The sequence below is a fragment of the Papio anubis genome, chromosome 12 (genome assembly GCF_008728515.1).
Source record: "Papio anubis isolate 15944 chromosome 12, Panubis1.0, whole genome shotgun sequence".
In the NCBI taxonomy this organism is placed as follows: domain Eukaryota; kingdom Metazoa; phylum Chordata; class Mammalia; order Primates; family Cercopithecidae; genus Papio; species Papio anubis.
In genome coordinates, this window is record NC_044987.1 from 25,980,571 (window position 1) to 25,997,073 (window position 16,503).

The 16,503-nt window shown below is 38.0% G+C and overlaps 2 protein-coding genes across 12 annotated transcripts in view; one reads left to right on the plus strand and one right to left on the minus strand.

The window, feature by feature from the left end:
• C12H11orf65 (chromosome 12 C11orf65 homolog) overlaps nucleotides 1-16,503 on the plus strand; it is a 152,594-nt gene that overhangs the window by 79,260 nt on the left and 56,831 nt on the right. The gene's annotated exons all lie outside the window — the stretch shown is intronic.
• The window catches only part of ATM (ATM serine/threonine kinase), a 134,177-nt gene continuing 126,993 nt past the window's right edge, over nucleotides 9,320-16,503 (minus strand). For 7 of the 9 annotated variants that reach the window (XM_031652990.1, XM_031652987.1, XM_031652991.1 and 4 more), the window contains 2 exons: nucleotides 13,157-13,293; nucleotides 9,320-13,053 (listed from right to left, as the gene is read on the minus strand). In XM_031652990.1, coding sequence (XP_031508850.1) covers nucleotides 12,870-13,053; nucleotides 13,157-13,293 — 321 coding nt within the window. In that variant the 3' untranslated portion in view covers nucleotides 9,320-12,869. The remainder of the gene's footprint in view (nucleotides 13,054-13,156; nucleotides 13,294-16,503) is intronic. The other 2 variants (XM_031652989.1, XM_021926505.2) reach the window with 1 other exon arrangement.

Genomic DNA, 16,503 nt, shown 5'->3' on the forward strand with positions numbered 1-16,503 from the left:
TGCTCCCTCATCAGTTCCTCCAATACCATTTTCCCGATATTCTATGGAATATTGGTGAGTGTGGTTGTCCCTTGGCATCCCCAGGGGATTTGTTCCGGGCTCGCACAGACACCAAAATCTGCGGATGCTCAAGTCCCTTACATAAAACAGTGTCATGTTTACATATAACCTATACACATCCTCCTATATTAGTTTAAGGCGTCTCCAGATGACTTGTAATACCTGATACAATGTAAATGCTATATAAATAGTTGTTATACTATATTGCTTTAAAATCTGTGTTATTTTAATTGTTATATTGGTATTTTTTATGTTTCAGATATTTTTTATATACAGTTGGTTGAGTCTGTGAATGCAGAACCCTCAGATATGAGGGCCAACCATGTTTATTTGGCTGGAATTAACACAAAAAAAATCTGATTAATAGTGATTTAAACAAAGAGGACTGTTTTCCTCCAATAGGCTATTCCACAAGTTACGTTTGTTCAGCTATTTAACGATGCCATCACATAGCAAGGCTCTTTCTACCTTTTTGCTCTACCATCTTTAATATGTGGCTTGTTGTGTTTGAGCATGTTCTCTTATGGTTGTAAGATGGCTGTGAAAACTCCAGACATCATGTCCATGATAGACAGAAAAGGGGCACCATAGCAAGTTCTCCTTTTATCAGAAAAGCAAAAGCCTTACTAGAAGCCCCTGCCTAAGTCACCTTAGGCGTCGCCGAACAAAACCGGGTCACAGGGGCACCCTTGGCTAAAAGAAGCTAGAAAAGCAAAAATCTGTCTTTCAGCCTCCACAGTGGAAGGAATAAAGGACTGGAGATGACTGCTGGGTCAAAGGAACAGAGTCCACCACACTCTCCAGTCTGAATTACTATATGTTCCCCAAAGCACCTTGTACTTTTACCCATCATGACACTTAGCACATTGTATCTTTAAAAAACTGTCCATAATCCTAATAGACCAATGTTTATACCTCAAGTATAAAAACAAATCAGCCAGAAAATCTATTATTTAATAATAGATTTAATTTAAAAATCTGATTTATTGAGATAAAATTTACATACAGTTTACCCATTTTGAGTGTTCAGCTTGATGAGTTTTGACAAATATATGCATTACTGTAATTTCCACAATATGTAAAACATTTCCATGACCCCCAAATTGTGCATCTTTGTAGTTAACTGACTCACTTCAACTTAAGCCCCTGTCAACCACTAATCTCTCCATCACTAAAATTCTGCCTTTTCTAGAATGTTATATAAATGAAATCATATAGTATGTGGTATTTTTTTGTCCCACTTCTTTCATTTAGCATAATGCTTTTGAGATTCATCCATGTTGTATCAGTAATTCATTCCTTGTTTAATGACTAGTGTTCCATATCATAATATGTTTATTCATTCACCAGCTGATAGACATTTGGTTGTTTCCAGGTTGGGGCCATTAAAAAAAGCCGCTATCGACATTCATACACAAGTTTTTGTTTGTTTGTTTTTGAGACACAGTTTCACTTTGTTGCCCTGGCTGGAGTGCAGTAGCACAGTCTCGGCTCACTGCAACTCTGGGGTTCAAGCAATTCTCATGCCTCAGTCTCCCAAGGAGTTGGCATTACAGGCACCTGCCAACACGCTCAGCTAATTTTTTTTTTTTTGAGACGGAGTTTTGCTCTTGTTGCCAGGCTGGACTGCAGTGGCGCAGTCGTGGCTCACCACAACCTCCGCCTCCTGGGTTCAAGCAATTCTCCTGCTTCAGCCTCCCAAGTAGCTGAGATTACAGGCACCTGCCACCATACCCGGCTATTTTTTTTTTTTTTTTTTGTATTTTTAGTAAAGACAGGGTTTCTTCATGTTGGTCAGGTTGGTCTCGAACTCCTGACCTCAGGTGATCTACCCACCTCGGCCTCCCAAATTGCTGGGATTACAGGTGTGAGCCATAACGCCTGGCCTCATGCACAAATCTTTATGGGGACATGTTTTAATTTCTCTTGGGAAATACCTGAGAGTGGGATTGCTCTGATGAACAATAAGTATACGTTTAACTGTTTGTTTTATTTTACTTTGGGTTCCAGGATACATGTGCAGAACGTGCAGTTTTGTTATATAGGTATACATGTACCATAGTGGTTTGCTGTACCTATCAACCCATCATCTAGGTTTTAAACCCTGCGGCATTAGGTATTTGTCCTACTGCTCTCCCTCCCCTTGCCATCCACCTGCCCACGGCCCCAGTGTGTGTTGTTTGCCTCCCTGTGTCCACGTGTTCTCACTGTTCACCTCCCACTTATGAGTGAGATGTGGTGTTTAGTTTTCTGTTCCTGTGTTAGTTTGCTGAGGATGATGGCTTCAAGCTTCATCCATGTCCCTTGTAAAGGACATGATCTTGTTCTTTTTTCTGGCTGCATAGTATTCCATGGTGTATATGTGCCACATTTTCTTTATCCAGTTTATCGTCGATGGGCATTTGGGTTGGTTCCAAGTCTTAGCTATTGTAAATAGTGCTGCAATAAACATATGTGTGTGTGTCTTTATAGTAGAACAATTTATATCCCTTTGGGTATATACCCAGTAGTAGGATTGCTGGGTCAAATGGTATTTCTGGTTCTAGCTTCTTGAGGAATTGCCACACTGTCTTCCACCATGGTTGAACTAATTTACATTCCCACCAATAGTGTAAAAGCATTCCTATTTCTCCACAGCCTCAGCAGCATCTATTGTTTCTTGACTTTTTAATAATCGCCATTCTGAGATGGTATCATTGTGGTTTTGATTTACATTTCTCTAATCATCAGTGATGTTGAGCTTTTCTTCATACATTTGTTGGCTGCATAAATGTCTTCTTTTGAGAAGTGTCTGTTCATATCCTTTGCCCACTTTTTGATGGGGTTGTTTTTGTCTTGTAAATTTAAGTTCCTTGTAGATTCTGGATATTAGAAGCAGGAGGCATCACGCTACCTGACTTCAAACTGTGCTACAATGCTAGAGTAGCCAAAACAGCATGGTACTGGTACCAAAACAGACATATAGACCCATGGATCAGAACAGAGACCTCAGAAATAACACCACACATGTACAACCAACTGATCTTCGACAAACCTGACAAAAGCAATGGGGAAAAGATTCCCTATTAAATAAATGGTGCTGGGAAAACTGGCTAGCCATATGCAGAAAAATGAAACTGGACCCTTTCCTCACGCCTTACACAGAAATTAACTCAAGATGGATTAAAGACTTAAATGTGGCTGGGCGCGGTAGCTCATACCTGTAATCCTAGCACTTTGGGAGGCTGAGGTGGGTGGATCACCTGAGGTCAGGAGTTCAAGACCAGCCTGGCCAACATGGCGAAACCCTGTCTCTACTAAAAATACAAAAATTAGCCAGGCATGGTGGTGGGGGCCTGTAATCCCAGCTACTCACGAGGCTGAGGCAGGACTGTCGCTTGAACCTGTGGGGTGGAGGTTGCAGTGAGCCGAGATCTCGCCACTTTACTCCAGCCTGGGCGTAAGAGCGAAACTCCATCTTGGTTGGGGGGAGAAAAAGACTTAAATATAAAACCCCAAACCATAAAAACCCTAGGAGAAAACCTAGGCAGTACCATTCAGGACATAGGCATGGGCAAGGACTTCATAACAAAAACACCAAAAGCAATTGCAACAAAAGCCAACATTGAGAAATGGTATCTAATTAAACTAAAGAGCTTTTGCAAAGCAAAAGAAACTAGCATCAGAGTGAACAGGCAACCTACAGAATGGGAGACAATTTTTGCAATCTATGCATCAGTTTATTTTATAATCTGCTTTCTAAGGTGGCTATACTATTTTGCATTTCCACCAGCAGTAAATAACTTTCAGTTGCTCCACTTGGTTTTTATAAACTGATATTGTCTGATGTTTTAATTTTGCTTTTCTAGAGGATGTATAACAGTGAATGACATCTTTTTGTGATTTTAATTTGCATTTCCCCAATGACTAGTGATGATGAGGATTTCTAACTTGCCATTTTTAATATCTTCTTCACCAAAGTGTCTGTTCAAATCTTTGGGCAATTTTTAATTAGGTGTGTATCTCCTTATTTTTGTGTTGAAAGATTTAAAAAATATATTCTAAAACCAAATCCTTTATCACATACTGTTTTGCCAGTTTGTGGCTTGTGTTTTCATTTTCTTAACAATGTCTTTTGATGACAAAGAGATTTTAATAATGCCCAAGTTACCATTTTTTCTTCACCGGTTCCTGCTTTTAGTGTCTTATCTAGGAAATCTTTGCCTAAACCAAGGTCATAAAGTTCTTCTGCAAAATTTAGCTCTCACATTTAAATATATGATCCATTTCTAGTTAATTATTGTATGTAGTGAGGGAAGGTTTGAGATTCATTTTCTTGAATATGGATATGCACCATTTATTGGAAAGACATCTTTTCTCTGTTACCTTGAAGCCTTTGCTGAAAATCAGTAATCACTATGTAGGTCTCTTTCTAGACTCCCTGTCCTGCTCCATTAATCTGTGTGTCTATCTTTATGGCAATATCACCTTGTATTTCTTTTTCTTTTTCTTTTATTTATTTATTTATTTATTTATTGAGATGAAGTCTCTCTCTGTCACCCAGGTTGGAGTGCAGTGGTATAGTCTCAGCTCACTGCAACCTCCACCTCCCGGGTTCAAGCGATTCTCTTGCCTCAGCCTTCTCAGTAGCTGGGATTACAGGTATGCACCACCACCCCTGGCTAATTTTTGTAATTTGGTAATATACATATTTTATATGCCCAATCGTTTCATATTTTTGATGCTATTTTTTTAAAATTTCAACTTCAGACTGGTATTGATGCTATATAGAAATATTGTTGATGTCTTGTATATTGACATTTACCATGTGACACTGTTAATTCTAGAATTAAAAAAATACAGAATCTTTAGGATTTTCTACATATAGATGTTTATCTTGTGCAAAGGAAGATAACTGTACTTCTTCCTTTTCAAACAGTATGTCTTTTATTGCTTTCTATTTACATTACTGCATGGCTAGAAGCTCCAGCGCAATGTGGAATAGAAGTGGTAAGAGTGGCATCCTTGCCTCGTTCCTGATCTTTGGAGATAACCGAGGTTTTCCTCATTAAATATGATGTGAGCTGTTTTTTACAGATGTCCTTTGTCACATGTCTTTTATTCCTAGTTTGATGAGTTTTATCATGAATAAGTATTGAATTTTCTCACAAGCTTTTTCTGCACTACTGGCATGATCATATGGCTTATTTAGTTACACTGATTGAGTCAATCTGGAATAATGCCATTTGGTCATGATTTACCTCTTATATTGATAGAATTGATTTGCTAATATTTTGTGAGGAATTTTATATAAGTGTTCATGGAGGATATTGATCTTTAGTTTTCTTTCTTGTAATTTTTTTTTGAGACAGAATCTCACTCTGTCACCCAGGCTGGAGTTCAGTGGCACGTCTCGGCCCACTGCAACCTCTGCCTCCTGGGTTCAAGCGATTCTTGTGCCTCAGCCACCTAAGTAGCTGGGATTACAGGCATGCACCACCACACCTGGCAAATATATGTATTTTTAAATCTTTGGTAGAGATGAGGACTCACCATGTTGGCCAGGCGGGTCTTGAACTCCTGACTTAAAGTGATCTGCTGCCTTGACCTCCCAAAGTGCTGGGATTACAGGTATAATCCTGGCATCTTTCTTGTAATTCTCTGTGTAGTTTTGATATGAGTATGCTGGCTTCATAAAATGGGTTATTCTAATATTATGAAGAGTTTTTGCAGAATTGATATTATTTTGTAGATGCCACTGACTTACCACAATTATTTTCTGTGTTTTTGTCCTTTTCATGTTTGAAATGCCTATGAGGTCCACTTGTCCATGATGCTTTACACTGCAGTGATTTAAAATAAATCTGGCAAGCAGCTATTTTCCTTTTTCTCTCTTAAAACCTTTGCAACTCTGATAATCATGGAAATCTAAAAACATTTTTTAAGAAATAAGAATTATTGGCCAGGCACAGTGGCTCACGCCTGTAATCCCAGCACTTTGGGGTGCTGAGGCGGGCAGATCACTTGAGGTCAAGAGTTTGAGACCAGCCTGGCCAACATGGTGAAACCCTGTCTCTATGAAAAATACAAAAATTAGCTGGACATGGTGGTGGGCACCCGTAGTCCCAGCTACTCGGAGGCTGAGGCAGGAGAATTACTTGAACCTGGGAGGCAGAGGTTGCAGTGAGCTGAGACAGTGCTGCTGCACTCCAGCCTAGGCAACAAAGCGGGACTCCATCTAGGAATGAATGAATGAATGAACGAATAAGGTTTAGTAGTATTTACGAAGGACTAGAAGTTTATATTAAATATTCAAACACTACAGTAGGGAACATTTTGGGTAGCTTTCAAGTAACCTAACATTACCATCTCCTAACAAGGCTAACAATACACAGAATCAGGTTTTGGAACCGTCAATTGAAGGACATCTTCTGTTTCCAAAACTTCTTAGAATACCATTTATAGGATTGGTGTAAAATATACAATGCTTTTACTTTTAAGAGTCACCCACACCCATTATGTTTGCTACTCAGACATAAAAACAGAAAATAACAAGTATCGATAAGGATGTTGAGAAATTGGAATCCTTGTGCACTGATGGTGGAGTTGTAAAATGGTTCGGCCACTGTGGAAAAACTATGGTGGTTCCTTAAAAAGTTAAAAATAGAATGACTATATGATCCAACAATTCCATTTCTGGGTATAAAGAAAAAAGAGTTCTGAAGACATATTTGTATACCTATGTAAATAGTGACAATATTCACGATAGTCAAAGGGCAGAGACAACTCTGGTATCCATTGATGGATGAATGGATAAACAAAATATATACAGTATATACACACACACAATGGAATATTATTCAACCTTAAAAAGGAAGGAAATTCTGCAATATATTACAACATAGATGAACCTTGAGGACATTATGCTAAGTGAAATAAGCTAGTCACAAAGAGACAAATATTGCATGATTCTACTTATAAAAGGTACAGTACCTGGAATGTCAAATTCAGAGACAGAAGGTAGAACAGTGGTTCCCAGAGGCTGGATGAATAGAGGAATGGGGAGTTGTTGAATGGGTATAGAATTTGTTTTGTAAGGTTAAAGGAGTGCTGGAGGTTGGTTGCACAACAACCACTGTATCATTATATCGCTACTGAACTGTATACTTAAAAATGAGATGGTATATTTTGTTCTGTGTGTGTTTTTTAAGTGACTCACCATTAGTAGTATACCAGCTATGAACACACACTTATATCAGGGCAAGAACTATACGCAAGATCATGACCACTTCTCTCCTATATGTTTCTGTCCCAGTATGGGAATACTGACCTTAACCTTTAATACTGTGTCTCAGTGTTCAGTGCTCTTTGTGTCACTGCATTCCTTCAAATCAGCAATGTGTCTTATGTTGATTGCTAAGCTTTAATTCTCACGGGAGAATTATAATATCTTTCCTATTTTCCTGATTTTGTTACTGATTTTTCTTGGGATTCAAAATTTGGAAAAACAAAATTTCTCAAGAAATGCTGGAAAGGAAATCCCACTTGGAAACACTAACCAAAATGTTTGCAAACAAAATAAAGCAATAGATAAAATGGATCAGCTGAGGTTATACTAGGAGTATAAGATGATTTAACCTTAGAAAATCAAACAGTGTAGTTTACATTAACATTCAAGGAAAATAATCATCATCAGTAAACACAGATAAACTGTATAAATTCACCATCTGTAATAAAACCTCACAGCAACCTAGGGACAGAAAAGAACTTCTTTAATCTGATAAGGGAAATATACACATTAAAGAAAAAAATCAAACCCTGCAGCAAACAGTAAATTTAAAGGTAAACACTAACATTTTTATCTTTGACACGAGGCGTAGGACAGAATGTCCCAACATTCTACCAATGATTGTGCTAAAGAGAGGTCCTAGCCAGTAAAGGAAAAAAATAAAAAGCAAACAGTATGGGATTGGAATATGATCCAACAATTCCATTTCCACCATTACTCCTAGATGATATGATTATATACATAGAAAATCCAAGAGAATCCAGATATATTTCTAGAAAGAATTAAAAGAGGTTACTGTGGTTACTGGATAGAAAAATCAATATGTAAAAACTAATTTTAATTCTAACAGTAATAATTAGGAAAAACTTATGAAAAAAAAAGTCCTTTATAAGAACATTAAAAAAATAAAGTGCTTAGGAATCAACGTAGGAAAACTATGCAAGGTCTCTGCAAGGAAAACTAAAACTTAGCTGAGTGACATTAGGAACGGGGGGAAAATCCCTACCTGAAAGATTTAACCATAAATGAACACACTAATAAAAATGTCTGTCAACCAAAAAAACTCCATTAAGAGAATGAAGAGACAAGCCACAGAATCAGAAAAGATGTTAGCTAAGATGTTATGTAATCCAACAAAGGATCAGTAGAAATATCAGCAAAGAATATGTACAGGCAATTCATCAAAGAGAAAATCATACTGACTAACAAGCATATACTAAAAAGTTTAATCTCCCTAATAATTAGTGAGGTACAAATTAAAATGAGACATACCATTTTAATCCCATCAAAATAACTATTTTATTTTGAAAATATCAAGTGAGGCAGCAAAATCACCCCTGGTTTTAAGAACCACTGCTTTTGGATCATACACAATGAAAGTATATATTTCTACATACTGTTGTACATAAAACTATGTATGCTGTACTTTTAATGGCAAAGGGATTTTTCAGAGGATAAATGTCTATTATGAGATCTCCTTACTTACCAAATTCTGAGTCATTATAATCTTTGTGGAAACTGACTCCACTATATTCATGCAAAATTCAGTTTGTTAAAATCTAGGCAAAAGAGCCTAAAACTCTGAAGAGGACTGAATTTATTTTAAAAATATGATAAACAAGTAAAAAACCTTTGCATTTAGGATACCAGGATCTTTGCACTTGTCATATTCTAGTACAGATCTTTTAGGCTAGAAATGTCAACTAGATCACTTTCTAGGCCCAAAGAAAGAACACTGATATTTGCCTTTTTGTCAGGAGGCGATTAAGAAACACTACTAGGATACTTAAACTGAGATGCAACATTATCAGACTGGCTGTGCGGTAGGCTCCCTGGTTCACACTGCATCGTCAGTTGCCTATCCTCCTCAGATTGGGAGCTTTAGATAGGCAGACTATGGCTGCCTTGCTCACTGCTTTCTCCTTAGGAACGAGTCCCATGCCTGGCACACAGAACACACAAATATTTGAATAAAGTGAATGAGTCTTAGTATATGCTTTTAGAATTATTTATTCAAAAACACTTTATAATAGATTCAGGTAACAGTAAAGTAATACAATCAATAGTACTAAAATAAATCTATAGAAAATAGATAATTTCATTAAGGTGCAATTAAAATACTTGAAATTGGGACACATCTCTATATTTCAAACCAATATACTGGCTTTCTACTTTTTAAAAGACTATTCTAGTCTTTAAGATGTCCAAAGTTTTTCCTCTTTGCTTTTATTTGCTTTGGACCATATTTAAATTTTTAACATTCCTAAGTGCATACATACATTTTAGGCATATACTATAACGACCAAGAGTTTTTTGTGAACCTACTGATTAGGAAGACACTTTGGGGAGGTATGACCTACACAAAGTAGGGTGGGAGGGCTATTATCTCCCTTAATCTGGACACAACTGTTCAAGCAGTCTATAATTTATTAGCTTCTCTAATAGCTTCACTATTTGGTTTTCATTGACCTTTTGAGCAACTGACTGGCAAACCCCAGATTTTTTTCACCTGAAATCTTTTCATGTTAGATATTGTCCATATTACACTTGTACTTATTTACTATCTTCTTGCCTTGGACAACTTATTTCTCCAAATTTTGATTTCTCCAGCAGTAAATTGGGATATCACTAATCTTGCAAGGCAAAGATCAGAGATGCTGCATATAATATGTGTCAGTGACTTAGCATACAACAAATATTCTATGATTAATATTTTCAAAATCTAACTACTCCTCATTTTTCCTTGGCAGTTTTCTAAGTCATTTGCAGAAAGTGTTCCAGCTTGCCAAACCTTTTTTTTTGAGACAGAGTCTCGCTCTGTTGCCCAGGCTGGAATGCAATGGCAACCCCGTCTCTACTAAAAATACAAAAAAAAATCTTTTATAATCTTAATTCTGTCATCTGTGAATTAGTTATTTCTCCTACGTCTGTGATCTGTATGTAAATTTGATAAACTTTTCAAAGCCATTGATTAGAATACTTGAACAGAATAGGAGCCTTATGGCATACCATGCAAGGCTAAAGAGCGGATTAATGATGTTATTCAAAGCTCTCTGGATGCATCAACTAGCAAGAATTAGCTACAAATTCATTTAACTATACTATTATCTAGTTGATAATTTCTAATTCCACCCATGAAGACTTCAGGGCTTTCTTAAAGACATTCTAAGTTTACTGCGTTTCCTTGATTTACTATAGTAGTAAAAACTACCAATATATACCAAATATTCATTTAGGCAGCTTATAAGAAAAAGATACACCAAGGTAAGTTTGTAATTTGAAATGCAAAGTAATATTCTGAACAGTTCTCCAGAAATCAAACCAACAAATTTATAGTCCAAAAAGTTCTGGAGATTGGTTTTAGGGGAGGGGAATGTGAGGAGATCAAATATGAATGAGTGCCTGCCATTGGCAGTAAAAAGAAATGCCAACTCTTCCTAAGAAAAAAATTTATATAACCTTTAAGGTCCAAATACGAGGAGAAAGCTCAACCACCCATTTGTTAATCTCTGCAGCTGGGATGAACATTTTCCTAAGGATGGAGAAGAGATTATACTCACTAATACATGAGTCAGTAGTTTTACTTTCAGGTGGCTTTTTATCTGATGTTTATCTGATATGATGACAGTTGGGGGACAGAGAAATGTTCCACTTCTAGCTGTGTATCAAACTAGATACCTAAGCCCTTCCCTTCCAACAGAATACAGAGAAATGCTAGATAAAATGTAGAAAACATTCTTTTAAATACATACCAGAACTTACAAGAAAGTAAGGGGAAATCGTTATGGTCACAAATGAGGGGAATGAGGCCGGGTGTGGTGACTCACACCTGTAATCCCAGCACTTTGGGAGGCAGAGGCAGGTGGATCACGAGGTCAGGTGATCGAGACCATCCTGGCTAACACAGTGAAACTCCATCTCTACTAAAAATTCCAAAACTCAGTCAGGCATGTTGGCACACGTCTATAGTCCCAGCTACTCAGGAGGCTGAGGCAGGAGAATCGCTTGAACCCAGGAGGTGAAAGTTGCAGTGAGCTGACTCCAGCCTGGGTGACAGAGCAAGACTCTGTCTCAAAAAAAAAGGAAGGGAATGAAAAACCAGAGAGGTAAATATGTGAGCTGATGCTATAGCTGTCTTAGAACAATTTGCCAGTTCATTAACCCATGGCTTTTAGCTTCGACATCTATATGGGGACTAAAGAACCCAGGACTTGTCAAAGGCAGGCAGTGGGAATTAAATGTACCTCCTTCCACCCCTACCATAAAGGTGGGACACATGGAAGCGTATACTCTCAGTGAAAAAGGCATCAATCAAATATTCTGCCCACTAGCACAGGGAGATGAGGAAGTATGTCTGCCTTGGCCTGAGAAATCTCCTATCAGTAAGTTATGCTACACTTCAGGTATGGAAACCCTAAAGCCAAGAAATTTAAAATAAGAATGGGCATGTGTCAGCAACAGCCCTGGGAACATGACATAAACAGAGACTCACGATTCCCATAGATAAAGCCTTGCTGAAAATAAACTCAATTTTCAAAAAGACAAAAATGGATAAAGTCTATCAAATACAAAAATCAACAGATATAAACAGCAGGAACTAAATTTAATAGAACTATTAGAGTGACTATCAAGTACAGACATTTAAAATAATTAGTGACATAAAAAGAAAACATTAAAAAATGACATCAAGAAACAGAGATCTGAAAAAATGATGCATAATTAGAAATGAAAAACAATTTCTGAAAGAAGAATCCCAAGGGATAGGGTAAAAGAGATTATATACAGCTGACAAGAGAATTCATGAACTAGAAGGCAATATATGAAGGTATCACAGAAAGATAACACATATGGACAATACAGAAGGGCTTAAAAGATAAAGAGAATAGAATGAGAAGTTTCAATACACACTTAAAAAAATAGTAACTACACTGTGTTTTTGAAATTTGTTCTCCATAACAGCTTCATTATTTAGTAACACAGTGATCTTACTAGGAAAAATCCAAATCCATTTTTTTTTTTTTTTTTTTTTTGGAGACAGAGTTTTGCTCTTGTCACCCAGGCTACAGTTCAATGGCATGATTTTGGCTCATAGCAACCTCCACCTCCCAGGTTCAAGAGATTCTCCTGCCTCTGCCTTTCAAGTGGCTGGGATTATAGGTGCCCACCACCATGCCCGGCTAATTTTTGTATTTTTAGTAGAGATGGGGTTTCACCATACTGGCCAGGCTGGTCTCGAACTCCCGACCTTGTGATCCGCCCACCTCAGCCTCCCGAAGTGCCGGGATTACAGGCGTGAGCTGCTGTATCCAGCCCGAATAACCATTATTTCTAAAGAGTGAGAGCAGAGATGTTTCTTAAGACCATCAAAACATTTTTGAGTGGTGTGATTAAACCAAGTATTAAAACCAACATTCAAAAAAAACCCACAATAGTTCTCTTAGTTAAATATGAATCCCTATTTAAAGTATGTTGGCAGGTTAAAAATAAAGGCTAAAATATAATTTCTAAAGGCTGAATACAAGGGTAATTCATATGCTGAAGATCACACCCAAGCTTTCCATCCGGGGAAAAGTCGGCTGAGATTTTTGGGGTCCATGGCCTGCTGTATGAGCAGATTCACTTGTCCACCAACACTGAGCACAGTGCCTTCTTCCACTCCTTTCAGTTTCTCTTGTAGTCTCATTAAGACACGCTCAGCTACTTTGTTGAAACTCTGGTCAATATCACTAAGGACAAAAACACAAAAGTTTCAGTGAGGTGAACAGTTTAAAGGCCTTGGGAATAAGAAAATCTGAACAACTGGCAGGACCTTCTTAAAATACTGCTCACCTGAGATTTCGTTTGCATTCTTGGTCATCTGCATTCAGAGTAGGGTGAAGCTCAGTTTCATCTTCTGGCCTCTGCTGTAAATACAACGCTTTCAAAGGATTCATGGTCCAGTCAAAGAGTGGATCATACAGAAGGACCTAAACAGAGAGAACATATGTATTAAAAGAACAATGTACATTTTAATCACATACTTAGAAACAGTAGAACCAGTATCATACAAATAACAGAGGCCAGTCATGTGGTAGATGTTGGGGGAGGGGAACAAACATCATGCATGCTTCATGTTTCCTCGTGGAGGAAACTATCCTAGCATAATGCTCAAGCTTCTCCTTCAACCCTGAATTCATTCTTCTTCCATGGTTAGGGGTGACATCCCTTGACCCATGTTTCCCGACTGGATGAAACTAATCTATTAAAAGGAGATAAGCATTAGTCACTTTCTTTCCTTCTCTCTCTACTCTTAACCCTGGGTTAGGGTATTTGCTTTGTAGGGCCCAATTCTTCCTCAGCCAGGCTGTCTCAATATATAGATTGGGTTGTGGGGACTGGAGAGCATGAGCAAGCCTATTTGGACCTTACTCCTAAGCCATCTTCTCCAATAGTTTTATCAGTAACGAACCTGAAATTCTGATCTCTACCCTATTCCTATGGCTCTTTTTCTCTCAGTTCTAAATCTGGGTGGATCCAAAAAGGTATAATTTACTGAAACCTCCTCAAAACCCAAGGTTTGGTGCTGTGTTTAGAATCTTGAGATATATATTAGGTGTAGAATTAGGATACCAAAACAACTGACATGGCTAGAGCAAGTGGCTTTAGGTCTTAAATTTTAGAAAGTGAGGTCATGAGGAATCTGATATTGGCAGGTCAGAACAGCTAACTGCTCTGGTATTTATAAACACAGAACTTAAAAAAAAAATAGGCTTTGGCAAATGCTTACAAATCTTAGTAGTAAGTGGAGACAATACAAAGACTGATTCTACAGGGCATTCCAGTATTACAAGGTTGGAACACTTTTTTGCTGCTACCTGTACACAGTTTCTCAGTAAATCTGCAGGTTGGGACTATAAAATGTCTTTAGTAGATTTAGTTTCAGGACATGTACTATATTAGCAGAACCAAAATCTCTCTATTTTTTAATGCTGTTTTGAGTGTCCTCCAGGACCATTAAATACTGTGGAGAAACTGAGCTTGATTACATGTGGCTTGTTCGTATAAGTTCAAGGGTTCCTATGTGACTTCAAGTTGGGCATTGACATGGCTTTAGATTTCAGAGATCCAAACCAGTTTCACCCACAAAAGGAAAATATTAATATATTTTATTAATGAACTAATGAAAAGGAATGAAGGCCTCTAATATAGACTAGATGGTTTTCTTGGGTTGAAGTAGAAGAAAAATCCAAATTACTTCAAAACCAAGGTCTTGTGTCACAAGTCACACTTGGAAATATTAGAATTAAGGAGGAACTGGAATAAGTAAAAAATTATGCTTCAGTCTGACAATCAAGACAGAAGTGGCTGGAAACAGTAAAGGAATAGAGACTGATTAAGCGAGAGCAGGGTTTCTCTCAGCACTACTGTCATTTTGGATGGGATATTTCTTTGCTGTGGGGGCTAACTTGTACATTCTGGGGTGTTCACCAGCATCCCTGGCCTCTACTCAGTAGATGCCAATACTGTCCTCATCTCCCATCCCCAATTGTGACAACCAAAAATGCCTCCAGACATTGCCAACTGTCCTCTAGGGGACAAAATTGCTCTTGGCTAAGCATCATTGAGCTAGAGGGAGAGAGATATTTCCTTAGCAGAACATATAAAATCTTAAAGAGGACAGAATGGTCCATTGGGAAGAAAATGAAATCTTGAAGGCCAGGAGAGACAAATACACTGAGAGGAAAAGGGAAATACACCCAGGTCAAAGTGCTCTGAAGGAGGGGCTTAGGAAGCAGGGAGATCAGAACAGAAATAGTGACTGTGTATCAATGAAATCTAAGAGAAGAAAATAAATGAATCCAAGAGAGGAGAGAAATGATGTCCCAGAGGACTGGGAACCTGGATGCTATTGAGAAGCACCCTCCTAAAGCTGGATGCTATTGAGAAGCACCCTCCTAAAGCTGAAGGCAGAAAGTGGTCTTACTGTGGTAAGATCACTGGGGAAGTTATTATTGAAGATTGGGACAATCACACCAAATGATTTTGGGAAATTCAGACAGATTTACAGAGGGAAGATCAGGTAGATGAGTGTAAAATACACAAAGCATTGGAGGGTGTGTTTAAAGGTGAGAGTTATTGTAGGTGGAGATGCAAATCACTTTTCAGACTCAAAACCCTCAGGAAATCCAAAGTCCTTACAATGGCAAAGGATCTGGCCACTGTCACTTCTCTAATTTGATCTCCTACCACTCTAAAAAGTGAAGTCCATAAGCAGTTTGCCATTAAACTAGTAAGATTTTTGAGGCCCTAAAAGAACTACCGTCTTCTGGTGAGTGTTAGGTAGGATAAAACTACTGGAAGAAACTCCCAACTCCACCTTAGCATAAAAAATCCCTTCTGACTGAGACTAGGTAGAGTAAAATACTAAAGAATATGTTAAGCTGCTTTGACTCTTTAATTTGAAAAGTTTGGGTTTTTTTTTTTTAATTTTTTTTTTTTAAAGACAGAGTCTTGCTCTTGTCGCCCAGGTTGGAGGGCAATGGCACAATTTCGGCTCACTATAACCTCCGCCTCCTGGGTTCAAGAGATTCTCCTGCCTCAGCCTCCTGAGAATTTGGGATTACAGGTGCCTGTCACCACACCCAGCTATTTTTTGTATTTTTATTAGAGATGGGGTTTCACCATGTTGGCCAAACTGGTCTCGAACTCCTAACCTCAGGTGATCCACCCGCCTCGGCCTCTCAAAATGCCGGGATTACAGGCGTGAGCCACCGCACCTGGCCCGGGCTGCTGCTTCTTACATGACAAGTGCAAGATAATATAACTTTAGAGTTTAATTTCGACATTATTGAGGCATCCATGTTATCATGTATTCTTTTTTAAAAATGTTACACATCATGCTTATTTTCTGTATCATGTATTCTTACTGCAGAACCAATGGCAAACTGTAACAAATGACAACATGTATGAACAGAATTTGAAATGGGTGAAAGAAAAAAGAAATGTATTTTTAACCTTGGGAATAGCACAGCCTTGTATTTAATTTTACCAACATATTACTGGGACCTATTTCAGCAAACTCTTCGTAGCAAAATCTGTATTACCATCTGAGGTCCAAAGGAGATCTATAAAGATGCCTCGGTTCATAAAGGTGCACACAGGACCACCCTGATGGACCATTACTCATCTTCCAAGGG